General features: G+C 30.8%; 2 protein-coding genes across 3 annotated transcripts; both read left to right on the top strand.

Moving 5' to 3' along the window:
- The first annotated feature begins 6,032 nt into the window (after positions 1 to 6,032).
- Positions 6,033 to 7,850, top strand: LOC123193539 (inactive protein RESTRICTED TEV MOVEMENT 2-like). 2 transcript variants are annotated; one of them, XM_044606571.1, is made up of 3 exons: positions 6,033 to 6,266; positions 6,730 to 7,397; positions 7,437 to 7,850. In XM_044606571.1, the coding sequence occupies exons 1-3, from the start codon at positions 6,140 to 6,142 to the stop codon at positions 7,758 to 7,760; spliced, it is 1,119 nt and encodes a 372-aa protein (XP_044462506.1). In that variant the 5' UTR covers positions 6,033 to 6,139; the 3' UTR covers positions 7,761 to 7,850. The 2 variants fall into 2 exon arrangements, with proteins under 2 accessions (XP_044462506.1, XP_044462505.1); XM_044606570.1 differs by having other exon boundaries at positions 6,034 to 6,266; positions 6,730 to 7,850.
- Positions 7,851 to 9,312: 1,462 nt separating this feature from the next.
- LOC123193731 (inactive protein RESTRICTED TEV MOVEMENT 2-like) lies at positions 9,313 to 10,494 on the top strand. Its single transcript, XM_044606814.1, has 2 exons — positions 9,313 to 9,483; positions 9,656 to 10,494. Exons 1-2 carry the CDS (start codon positions 9,363 to 9,365, stop codon positions 10,375 to 10,377), a joined length of 843 nt encoding a protein of 280 aa, XP_044462749.1. The 5' UTR covers positions 9,313 to 9,362; the 3' UTR covers positions 10,378 to 10,494.
- The last annotated feature ends 2,245 nt before the right edge of the window (positions 10,495 to 12,739 follow it).

Genomic DNA, 12,739 nt, shown 5'->3' with positions numbered 1-12,739 from the left:
TATATGATTAATTATGAAAGATAATAAAAAAATAATAAATAAAATTAATTATAGAAATAAATTCTATAATTAATTATGAATTGTATAATAAAAATAGAAATTAGAATTAATAAAAAATTAAGAAAGAATTTAATTAAATTTAAGAGAATTTGATTGAATTGAAAGATTGAGAAAGTATTAAGAGTTGAAAGAATGAGAATGAGAGTTTGAAAGATTGAGTGAGAGAGTGGAGAGATTGAAATTTGAATGGATATATATATAGGAAAAATTTTTTTGAAAAAAATTAAAAAATAGGGGGGTGAATTATGATTTTAAAAATTGCAAGGGACTAACGGTCCCCTGAAAAAGCTCTGAAAATTGCAGGGGACCGTTGGTCCCCTGCAATTTTCTTCTGCAAGCCAATGGTTCTCTGCACAATGAACCATTGGCTGTTAAATACATTTAAAAAAAATTCAAAAAATTCAAAAAAAATTCAAAAGTTTTCGATTCAGCACAGTAAACCACCGGTTTACATGTCGGTTCATAAACCGGGTGTAAACCGATGGTTTTACTATTCAAAATTAGGTAAACCAGAACCAAATAGCTAAAATTTGGTTTCGGTTCTGATTCAGTCCGGTTTTGGGTTTGGCGGTTTCGATTCTAGTTTTACCTGGGCCAGTTTTGGTCTGGTTCACGAGTCAAACCGACCCGTGGCTAGGTCTAATTTTTATACATTCTTATGATGTATCGTTTTCTAACTATATTATATAATATCTTATAATACGTTTTATGTATTGTATAATATATATAGTATATTATAGATAGGTGCAACCATGTTCTTGACCCCTCTAACAATAAATTCCATATTGTTTTAATTTGAACTTGGCTCTCTAACTTGAATCAATAAAATTACATAAACAATTTTATATATAAACAATAATGTTTTAATTTTAATTCAAAACTACTCAATTACATAGTAATATGTTATTGTTTAGGTATATATTATCAATAAAACTATGTTTACCTACTTTGAGTATATAAATATGTATACGTCATCACATAATTGGGTGATTTTGAATTTAAAATAAAATAATACCTAATCATATGACAATATATATAAGTATATATATAATTATATATTCAAAATAAATACATATAATATTACTTATATATTATTATTTTGAATACCCTATACATATATTTGAATAGTGATGGTCTTATCCAAAAAGTAACCCCATGACAGTTACAATCAATAATTTCACTTTCACAAATAATTTTTTTTCTTGATTAATTCATGTAGCAATTAAAATATTTGAATGTCATAATCAGATTTGACATTCAATCAAATTCAACAATCAACTATCTTTATTTGCAGACCGTAGTTCCTCCAAACTTTTCAATTAAAATCATACTTATGGCATATGTAGTTAAACATTACTGGTACTCATATACCAGATCGTTATTCATGAAACTAATCAAGATATCACACGAAGTGAGTCTTGCTTCTTACATGCGTGATGTGCGTCCACAGCACATTTGTGTAAGGCATTGATTGGGTTTCTATCCCTTAGTTAGCCACGATTTTATCTTAACCTGATCCACGACCTCCAAAGTCTTTTGCTCATCTAGGATATTGTGCATTTCAAATGTCACATGTTGTAATTCTCTCTATTAGTATCTTTTTCATTCAAATCAACCATTATTTTCTAAGATGTTATGGTTAACTAGATCACAGAGACATATTTATCAGGCACGACGCAATCAATGCAATCAAATACACATCAATTGTCGCAATTACGCATTAAAATTTTAAAATATCTCATATAAGGCACAGAATCGAAAGTTCACTACGTTTCCAATCATCTTCCATGACACAAATGTTTGACATTTTAAATTTTAATCTAATTGCGCCAATATTAATTCTGGATAAAAATTTCATTAAATTCTATCAATCTTAGAATTTTTGCATTTAACTAATATATATGATACAACGAATGCATCATCTATTCTGACTAGGACCATTTCATCAACCCACATTGATCTTTGAGTTTCTTTATCCGTGATAAAGTCTCTATTACATTTGCATTAAGTCAAATATCTCGTATTACGTTAATTTGGGAATAACGTTAAAGTAGTGGATATTCTCTCATACATTACTAAGCATCGCTCTATAGTAAGCTATAATGAATCCACTTAGTCCCAAAAAGTTTCAAATTACGTCTCAAATAAGATCATTGATCACGAGGCTCATATTCATGCATGGATATTATCTCTTTTCCAATTAAGAGAATTCAATAGAGTATTCATAGTTTCGACTTGCAATGCGATGATCCTTAGTCAACAAACTTGCAAGAAGTAGAAACATATATTTCAAAACACCAATATGTGTTTTCGGAAATCAAAATAAGATATTACATGTCATTATGTGTCGTAAGAGCCATGGATCACATCTCATATTTAGATCCAAGTACTATACAACTTTCAAGGACCAGAAAACAGGTTTCACGTGCCAATACTCTCTAGAAATGGGTGTTCATGTGCCAAAATAAGCTCATACGATCCTTCACACGTTGAGACGATGTCGCACGTACCTCCACGTGTCGTAAAAGAGTTAACACGCAACTTCACAAGCCATAAATGAGACGAATGCACCATCATGCATCGGAGAAAGACTGTCACACTCTTGCACGCGCTGAGATTGAGCTTCACGTGTTGAACACAAGGTGTCACGCTACTCCACGCGCTCACACGTGCCAGTCAATGCAACGATCAACAATTTGACCTTTGATCGATCAATGGATCCGATGGGTCGTTGATCAGTTCAGGCTGAATTGGTTGACTCAACGGGTTGACCCATTGACCTACGGATCGAGTAATCGGCTTTTTCCAACTCAATTTTGACCCAAAATTGCGTGATGCGTGATGAACCCTAGAATTTTTGTTCGTCTAATTGGTCATTTTTCGGCACTTTTTCTATGATAAAACAATAGGGCTTTTGTAGCCCAGTCGACGGCTAGTCCTATCATTCCAAGTTCCAACGCCGATGGTGCTGGAATCCATCGAAACGGTGAGGAGGAAGAACACGCATTGGGTCTTAGTTTTGGATCAATTTTCATCAATTTTGACGTTAATTCGAGTCGATTTTTTAATTTAAAACATATAATATCAGTCCAATCATTCATCCAACATGTTTTCCAACACCAATTTCACGCAATTTTGGTCTAATTAAATTCATGCCCAAAAACGAATTTTTAAAAACAAAATTCAATACACATATTTTAATTTGCATAATATACGCAATACGATTCACAGAAAACATAACAAATACATATCCTAGACTCTGATACCAATGTTGGGAATAATTAAACATGTCAAGTTCAAATTCTGTGAAATATGTAAATAAAGATTTGCGTACCCATTTCAATTTTCGATGAAGCATCTTCGAATACTGCTTGAGGTATTGACGTTAGTCTATTTCCATGACGTCATTTGCCTACGTATTGCTTTTCATTTTGGAAGACGGGATTTGTGCATTTGTATTGGGTGGAGAATTCTTCCCTTTTCAAAAATGGCATATATCATTTTTGAGAGGCAGTTATGACTTTATATAAGAGTCTAACTATCAATTATTAACCACTAGTAACTGTCCTTTGACAGTTAACAAAACCAGATCAGGTCGACCTGTCATGGGTAGACCATATCCAATACATAATTCTAAAAGCAAAGTAGAAGCACATGGTGTGCCCCAACCTCTAACGATAAAGCCAGCCATCAGTGGACCGAAGCAACCCATCTCCAACCAATCACCAAGCAAGTCCTCTCGTGCGAGCAACATCACCCTCCCGGATGAGAGGTACAAATCTACCTTTTCTCTTCTTTTGAGATTTGTATCTTGTTTCTTTTTTAAACGTACAATAAAAGACATGATGACATGTCATCGTCTGTATATAAGTTTATGTTTATTATTTATGTGCATAAAGCTATTCTTAAATATATCCTAGAACAAATTGGAGCAATTTATACTTAAATTATAGAACTAGAAACATGCAATTTTAAGATTTCGAGAATATCATTTGGAGACATGATTAGGTAATAAAATTTTAAGTCTTAATGCAATATCCAATTGGTTAGGAGGTAATCTTATGTATTCATTTTGGCAGACATGAATAATTTAAATTGAGTCGGGTTAAGTGATATTACGAAAAATTTTAATTTTAGCAGTTCTTCCTCCCACACAATGAGAGAGCAAATATGAGATTAAACTTCACATCCTTCACCTTTTTATGCTATGAGACTAAATGAACTACACTTATTTTTTTTCAATTTAGATGCATTTTAAGTATGTATAAGAGAGTAGATATGAGATTAAGCTTCACATTATCTTTCAGGAAAAAGCTTTACAAAAATCAGAGTTGAAGCAATATTTAGAAGAGGTCAGAATTTAAAGAAAATCTAATTTGTACATTATGGCATTTTGGAAAGAAAATTAATTTTACCATCGTCATTTAGCTTCGATAGCTCAAGAAGTTTTTCATATTTCATTATCTACAATTGCTTTTAAATCATGTTTTAGTGTTGGTGATCGGATTCTTAATCAATATAAAAGCTTGCAAAATCTAAATATAGTCGAAACATTTGTTTACACTAGAGATTGGTTGATTGGTCAAACTCGTAACGCTACTATTGACTTATTAAAATCATAGTTTCGAATATAATTTATATTTTTAATTATTTCCTATTTTTGTTGATGCACAAGCTAATGGAGTGAAACAATATTACAAATATGGACACAAGCAAATAAAATATTTTATCAGCACAATGCTTCAACTCTCCATTTTAATGAGATGTATCTTGTAAGAACTTAAATTTTAGTTATACATTATTTTAATTGATTATTTGAAGCCACTAAATACCAATTTTCTATTTTGTTAATTTCTTATTACATGCTTTTTTTTCAAGTTTAAGTAGTCCAGGGGTTGTCTTTTTTTTTTTAAATATTCTTTTTTTCAATTGAAAATGAATTTGTTTTTTAATCAATATTTATTATATACTATTGAAAAATTAGCCTTATTTTTTATTACTTGTATTATATATGAATTATTATGGGTTTTTTTTTTCCATTTATGTTTTTAGGATTGTAAATACAAAATGAGATTGATTCCAGTTATGTATAAATGAAAAATACATAAAATGTGTCGTATTATGTAAAATTCGACCAACCAAAGTGAATTCGATTAATTAATGGATTGTGCTATGACACAACACAAGATGATTTGTTGCTAGCACAAGTTTAATGTGTCTGCGTATAACCTTGAATAAATATGAATAAAATTATAGTACAAATAAATTTTACAAATTTATCTATACAAACTAATGTGTCAATGTGCAATTGAGTGATGCGATCATTATTTTTTCTTACATTTCAAAATTACTTAAATCGGATAAATTAATAAGATTTATTTGTATATTTAGCATTATTTAATAAACATAGCCTAAAAGAATTATTACAATGATATAGTGATTAGAACTTATTGTATTTAAATGAATTGTAGAATTATTATTTTTTTAACAAAAAATCTCATCTAAGTTGGATTACCATTTTTTCGACAGATTCCATAATCACTAAATCAGATAAATTATAAGTTTAATTTTGATATATTATCAGAGGAGATTTAAACTCATAATTTCTTCTACTTCTTTTTTTATAGCTCAAGTTACCTCTTTTGTACTTGCGGAATTAATTGTGCAACAATGAATATACTCATTTTCTGCACATCCTTCTTTCCTTTTCCTTTTTAGTGGGACTTGTGGACTTGCCCTAACTTGTGGAAATAATTATTCATTCTAATACCCGACTCTTCCATCCTTCCAGGGTTCAGATTACACAACAAACAAAGAATTTGCTCTTTGTTTTTCCAACAAGTTTCTCAAAAAATGACAAACAGATTTCCTATTTCAGACCCATAAGATGAGACATCACAAAACCCAACCTTTCAACAAAGAATGGTGTAGTGTAATTGCTAAGAAACCAAAACCACCTTATAAATTATTTCCCAATATTACAAGCACACCACACAACACATTGTCATAACTCTCATCCTGAAATTCACACAGTAATCTGCTTAACCATCACAAAAGAAACCATCAAGCTACAACGATCATGGCTAACACATCACAAACTGGTGCAGGTACTACCGATGCTAGACTTCTAAGTTATGAGGATTTTCATCCCTTGGCCGAGTTGAGCGAGGACAAAGATAATTTTATCTTAACTCTGCATCTCCCTGGTATATATGTTCATTTTTATAACTTACTCTTCATTATTTATTTTACTTTTAAGTTGTGTTTGATTCAGGTAAAAAAAAGAATGGTTATCACAAAAATAAATTGTTTTAATGGTTAAAAAGTATAAATAATCACTATATTTAATAAAAATTGATATATTTAAATAATTATTGGATTTAGTGGGATATAATAAAAAATATTAAAATATTATTTTATTTAAATATTTTTAAATATAATTATTTTAAAATATTTTTTATGTTATTTGTTATATTAATTTTAAAAAATTAATAAAAATAAAATTATAACAAAATATATATTACATTGTTAATATTTTAATAATTAAATTAGGGATAATAATCAAATTATTTATATTGATAATAAAAAATTATCAAAATATTTAATTAACTGATATACCATAAATATTATGGTGTCATTATCCAATTTGTGCTTATGAATCAAGTACAGAATTCACGAAGGAGCAATTGAGGCTCACGCGCGTGCGGGGATCTTACAAAATTCGGATAAAGGGAGAGCGACAGATTGCAATTAACAAACGGCGCCGGTTCAATCAGATTTATACAATCCCACAGAATTGTAACCTTGATAAGATCGAGGCAAAGTTGCAAAATACAGTTCTAACAATCACAATGCCAAAGGAGGATGTCAAGCTGCAGCGAGTCCCATTAGCAGCTAAAGAGGAGGCAAATATGAGGCAAGAAGCAGCTCATCCAGCAGTGGCTTGTTTTCCGACAATCACAATGCCAAAGGAGGATGTCGGGCTGCCGTCAGTCCCACTAGAAGCTAAAGGGGGGGCAAATATGAGACAAGCAGCAGTTCCTCCAACAGTTGCTTGTTCATGCGACAAAATGGATTTTGTAAGGAAAGTTGATGATGGTCAATTGAGTTATCAGAAACCTCAGAATATGGAGACCGGAGCTCAAAAGGATCAAGATGGAGCTTCACCACAACCACCACAAGTTGCTTCAACTAGCAATAATGCCTTGGACAAGCTAGCTGTAGAGGAGACGAAAAGCCAGGCGGAAGAGGTTGATCAAAGTGTCAAAGAATCGACCAAAAAGGAAACAATTAGCAAAGAATTGTCAATGACTCTGAGCGTAAAGGAAGGAATTAGCAAAGAATTGTCAATGACTCCGAGTGTTGATAAACCTGAGAAAGAAGGCACGGTTCGAAAGGGCGAAGATGAAACTTCAGGGAAATTGCCACAAGTTGTTCAAAGTGTTGTCTCACAGAGTGGTAGTCCAGAGAAAGAGAAGAATAATAAAGTCGTCGATAAAGAAAAAATTTGTGGGGATGAAAGTATGAAGGAAATGAAGAGAATAAAAGATGCAGCCATGAAGGCAGTGAAGGGACTGTTAATAAAGACTGAAGAAGAGAGGCAAATAAATAAGGTTGGTGTTGGTGTGGCAGCTCTTGTGGTTGTGGGTATTGGAGTTTATGTTGCCTTGAAAATTAGATCAAAAGCTAGAAGTAATTAATCAATTAGCTTGTTCTTGAAATACCGAGAACTCTGTGATTGATTAAGCTGTATTTATGTTTTAAAAGTGAATAAAATTTACTGTGAAATATTTGGAATTGCTATGAATAATTTCTTGGGAAAATTTCATATTTTATCACACTTTCAGAATATTTTACAAAGTTTTGACAGCATAAACTTCTAAACATTCCTTTCTCTGGATGAGCCAAAGAAAGATTCTTTAATTAGGTTATCCAAGATTCTTGGAAAACTCCTTTCAAGTGTTTCAATTTTGCCAATAGCTTTCTCTAATAAAACATTTCTTTTCAGGGAAAAAAAAAAAAAATCCAATTCAACCTTCTTTGTTTTTTTTTTTTTTTTTTTGCATGATCCATCTAAATAAGTTTCGCATCCACCTTCACAGGTAATATGAATTCAAGTTTCTTTTGGTGATATATCAAGATTAAATTTTTAATTTATCTGATTCAATAATTATAAGATTACTCATAAAACCCGTGATTTATTCTATTTAATGTGATAGTATACATTTTTAAAAAATAATATTAATAAAAATAATAAAATAATAAAAAATTCTAAGAGGTAATTCTCATTTTAAAAATATTACAAACAATTTTTGAAATTTTAAAATTTTTTAAATACATTTTTATCATTTCATCACTTTTCTAGAAAAGTATATCAATTCATATTGTTCGATCTATTCACCATATCATACCATTTTTATACATTCTTATGATGTATCGTTTTCTAACTATATTATATCATATTTTATAATACGTTTTATGTATTATATAATATATGTAGTATATTATAGATAGGTGCAACCATGTTCTTGACCCTCTAACTTGAATCAATAAAATTATATACATAATTTTATACACAAACAATAATATTACATCATATGATTAAGTATTGTTTTAATTTTAATTTAAAACTACTCAATTACATAGTAATATGTTACTATTTAGGTATGTATTATCTATAAAACTATGTGTACCTACTTTGAGTATATAAATATATATGCATAAAAATAAAATAATATCTAAATATATTATAATATATATAAGTGTATATATAATTATATATTCAAAATAAATATGTATAATATTGTTCATATATTATTATCTTGAATACCCTATACATATATTTGAATAGTGAAGGTCTTATCCAAAAAGTAACCCCATGATAGTTACAATCAATAATTTCACTTTCACAAATAATTTTTTTTCTTGATTAATTCATGCTGCAATTAAAATACCCATTTTCTCTGTCTTTCTTTCTCTCTTTCCATTTCTTCGCTGGAACCTTCGTTAATGCAAACAGGCCCGCCCCGCCCCGCCCCGCCCCGCCCCCGAATACTTCTGGGCAAACAAAGAATTTGCCCTTTATTTGTACAAGAAGTATTTATTGCTCATGAAATGAACAAAGGATTTCCTATTCAGACACCAAAAAATAAAGACGTAACAAAACCCACCGACCCAACAAAGAATACTGTTATTCTTAAGAAACCTCCACCAATCTCCTCAATATTGTCAACCATAAAAGCACAACACAAATTCAAGAACTTTCATCAGTATTTGCTTAATTATATACGAACTTCAAGATTATGGCTAAGAGACCACAATCTCCTATGTTTGATCATAAGCTTATAACTTACGAGAATTTTCCGCCCTTGACCGACTGGACCGAAGACAAAGATAACCATTACTTAACTGTACATGTTCCTCGTAAGTTTTATTTTTAACCTTTTTTGTTGCTGTTTAGGGTTCCCTTACAATTACTAAATTCATTCATGCGCATGCAAATTCCCGAATCATATGTTCTTCATTCAAAATTTTTAACTTGTATACCCAAAAGTTTGTACGTATAATTTTATGAATAAGAAAGTTTGATATGCAGAATTCACGAAGGAGCAAATAAGTATTAGATGCGCGCGTTCACCTGGCATAGTCCGAATTCAGGGAGAGCGGCAGGTTGCTGATAACAGATGGAGCCGATTCAACCAAGCTTACACGATTCCAAAAAATTGTATCCCAGATAAGGTTCAAGCAACTTGGCTAGAAGAAGATGAGATTGTATTAATCACAATGCCGAAGGAGATCGTGGCGGCCCCGCCACCAGTTGCAGCGCCTAAAAACCAACCAAAGACTCCGGCAGAAGCTCAAACCATTAAACAAGAACAATCTCCTCCAAAAGCCCCGAGCTCAAGCTACAATATTGATGGTAAAAAGCAAGGTGGCGAGCTTATTAAAGCGCAAAAACCTGAGAAAAAAGAAACCACCCCGGCTCAAAAGGATCAACCCAAAACTGCACCAGAATCACCTGCAGTTATTGCTTCAACGTTGAAGAAAAATGATGATCGTGGGATGCTGAAGGCGGATCCAAGTGATGAACAAACGAGCAAAGAATTTGAAAAGGTTACTGCTGCTAGTTCAGAGAAAGAGTCGAAGGAAGAGAAAGATAAATCTACAGATAAAAAATTGGAGGATGTGAAGGGACTGGCAATGGAGAAGAAAGAAGAGAGGCAAGCAATGTTGAACATGGGCGTGGCTGTTCTTGTGCTTGTGGCATTTGGGGCTTATGTTTCGTATACCATTGTTTCGAAAGCAAAAGAGAACTAGCTAGCTAGCTATGAGGCTTGTTCTTGAAAAATCAAATGCTAATCATGAGTAATCAATAAATTAAGTTGTGATTATATATTATTATCAACTCTACAATTATTGAACTAAATAAGTCAATAATTTGATCTTAATATATTGTCAGAAAAGACTTAAATTCATACTTTTTTATATATAAAGTTTTTTTTTTATTATTCAAATTATCTTTTAAGGTTAATGCAACAAGTGTTACATTATTAGAGACAATACCCAAAAAAGGATTAAAATCATATATATGAAATTTTTTTAGATAAGGTCTTTCCTTTTGAATAAAATCTAGCAAAAATTGATTAAATTTGACACAGTTAAGTTGATCCAATGAAAGAGTAAAGTTCGGAGATTTTAATTATATAAATTAAACTCCTCTATTATTTAAATGAATTTGTAACATGTTCGACCAAAAGAAAAGTATAAGCAAACTTTATGCTCTAGTCCTTCCTTTATTCGAATTTCTCCACATGAAACATGTTTTCTGTAATTCATTTTTCCTGGAGGGATTTTAATTGATTAACCAACTTTTAAGGGGTTTTCATGTCATTAATAAAACTTTTAATTCTAATACCCTTATGACTTTTATATTTTATTTTGAAGAGAATACTTTTGTATATAAATTGAATTTTCCCTCGTTTAAAAGAAACATACTCTGCAACTCTGTCTCGATTTTGGCTAAAATCAGACCATTTGCGATTTTTAACTTTCAACATTGAAAATTTAGAATGTATTTTAAAAGTTTTTTTTTTTTAAATATTAGTTTGAATACAATTCTTTAAGGTTTTAGTTTTTTTTTTTTTTTAAAGGAGTTAAGATTTTAGGTTTATAGTTGATATTATTAAGGCCAAATGACTATTTCCCACCAAAGGCTTGATACAAAACTAATTTTTTACTCGTTAACTATTGAAAATTCAAAGTCTCACTCATTTGTTAAATTTCATTATTATTGTTGATGGTAAAATTGTTATTTAGAAATTTTATTTAAACTTATATTTTTTATTAAATTTTATTTAACCTTCCCTTATGAAAGAACTGAGTTTGATTAGCATGGTCTCCCATGATAAATCACCTTTGGCTTACCATAAAAAATATGACAATGCCCCAATTGGGGTATTTTTCTACTCTAATATGTATTTTATAAGCCTAAATTCAAGTGAGCGTATTTTTTGTACACATTCATTCATTCAATATATCATATTATGTTTTGGATATATGTTTCAATTTGTTCATATTTTTATTATTAACATTTTTTTGGATCATTTGTTAATAAATCATAGTTTTGGGGAAAAAAAAGAGTGGAATGTCCAATAGAACATCTTTGTAAAGTGTGATTAAAAAGTTATTAATTTCTTATCACTTTGGAGCCCAAATGGTCTTCAAAAGACACAGATATGATTAACGAGACTAAGAGGGAACTAAATGACAAGCCAAAGAAGTTGTTTGGGGAAACTTGTTTTGGGGCATTATTTGAGTTAGACACTCGCAAATTTAATGGTGTGTTGACACATTTAGTATCATTGTCACATGTTAATTGTAAAATAAGAATGATGAGTTTTGGTTCTACTTCAATAAAGTAAATAATATTGAGACTGAAATTTTGAGATTAAATTAATATGACACAAATATGAGACTTTTTTTTTTTACCAAATAAGAGGTCACCTTATATTCGTTTTTTAGAAGGTTGAGTGGGGGTGATGACTATGGTGATGCAGTCAAACTTGCAATATTATGTTATTTGCATTTTGCATGCATAGGTATAGACTTAACTAAAAGTGATCAAGGCACAATAAGTACAACTTGTAGATTACTTGTCCCAAATTAACAAATTTCCATAGGGTACAAGGGTTAGAAATTTGACTACAAAATCCATGTGAAGAGTGATTAATGCATGGTGCATGGAGGTTGTGACAAGTATAACGAAGAAGGCAAAGGTATCTTCGATGAAGTTTTAAAATCTAATGGGATTACCATTAACATTCTCGGTAAATTTGTGGTCATACCATCAACATAATCAATTAGTTGCTTTTTTATTTTGTCAAATCACTTATGTTAACTTCGGTTTTGTAATTTTGAATAATAGGACATTGGATAATCTTTCAAAGTTTGGTAGAGAAAATGAAAAGATCAATGCTCCCCCAGATGATTAATTATCATCTCTACACAATAATAGTTATCTTTATCATAACGTGAGTTAAAAGCTAGACATTTTGGGTCAACATCGTCATTACATGATTTCAAGTATACATGTGGGACATCGATGTCATGATGGGGTACAACAAATCCATTGCATGAGTTATCTTCTACACATTAGATAGAGGAAAAACTCTTTGCCTTG

This window comes from Mangifera indica, chromosome 12 (assembly GCF_011075055.1).
Source record: "Mangifera indica cultivar Alphonso chromosome 12, CATAS_Mindica_2.1, whole genome shotgun sequence".
In the NCBI taxonomy this organism is placed as follows: Eukaryota; Viridiplantae; Streptophyta; class Magnoliopsida; order Sapindales; family Anacardiaceae; genus Mangifera; species Mangifera indica.
Note: the sequence above shows the minus strand (reverse complement) of the source record. Positions and strands in the feature narration are given on the sequence as shown.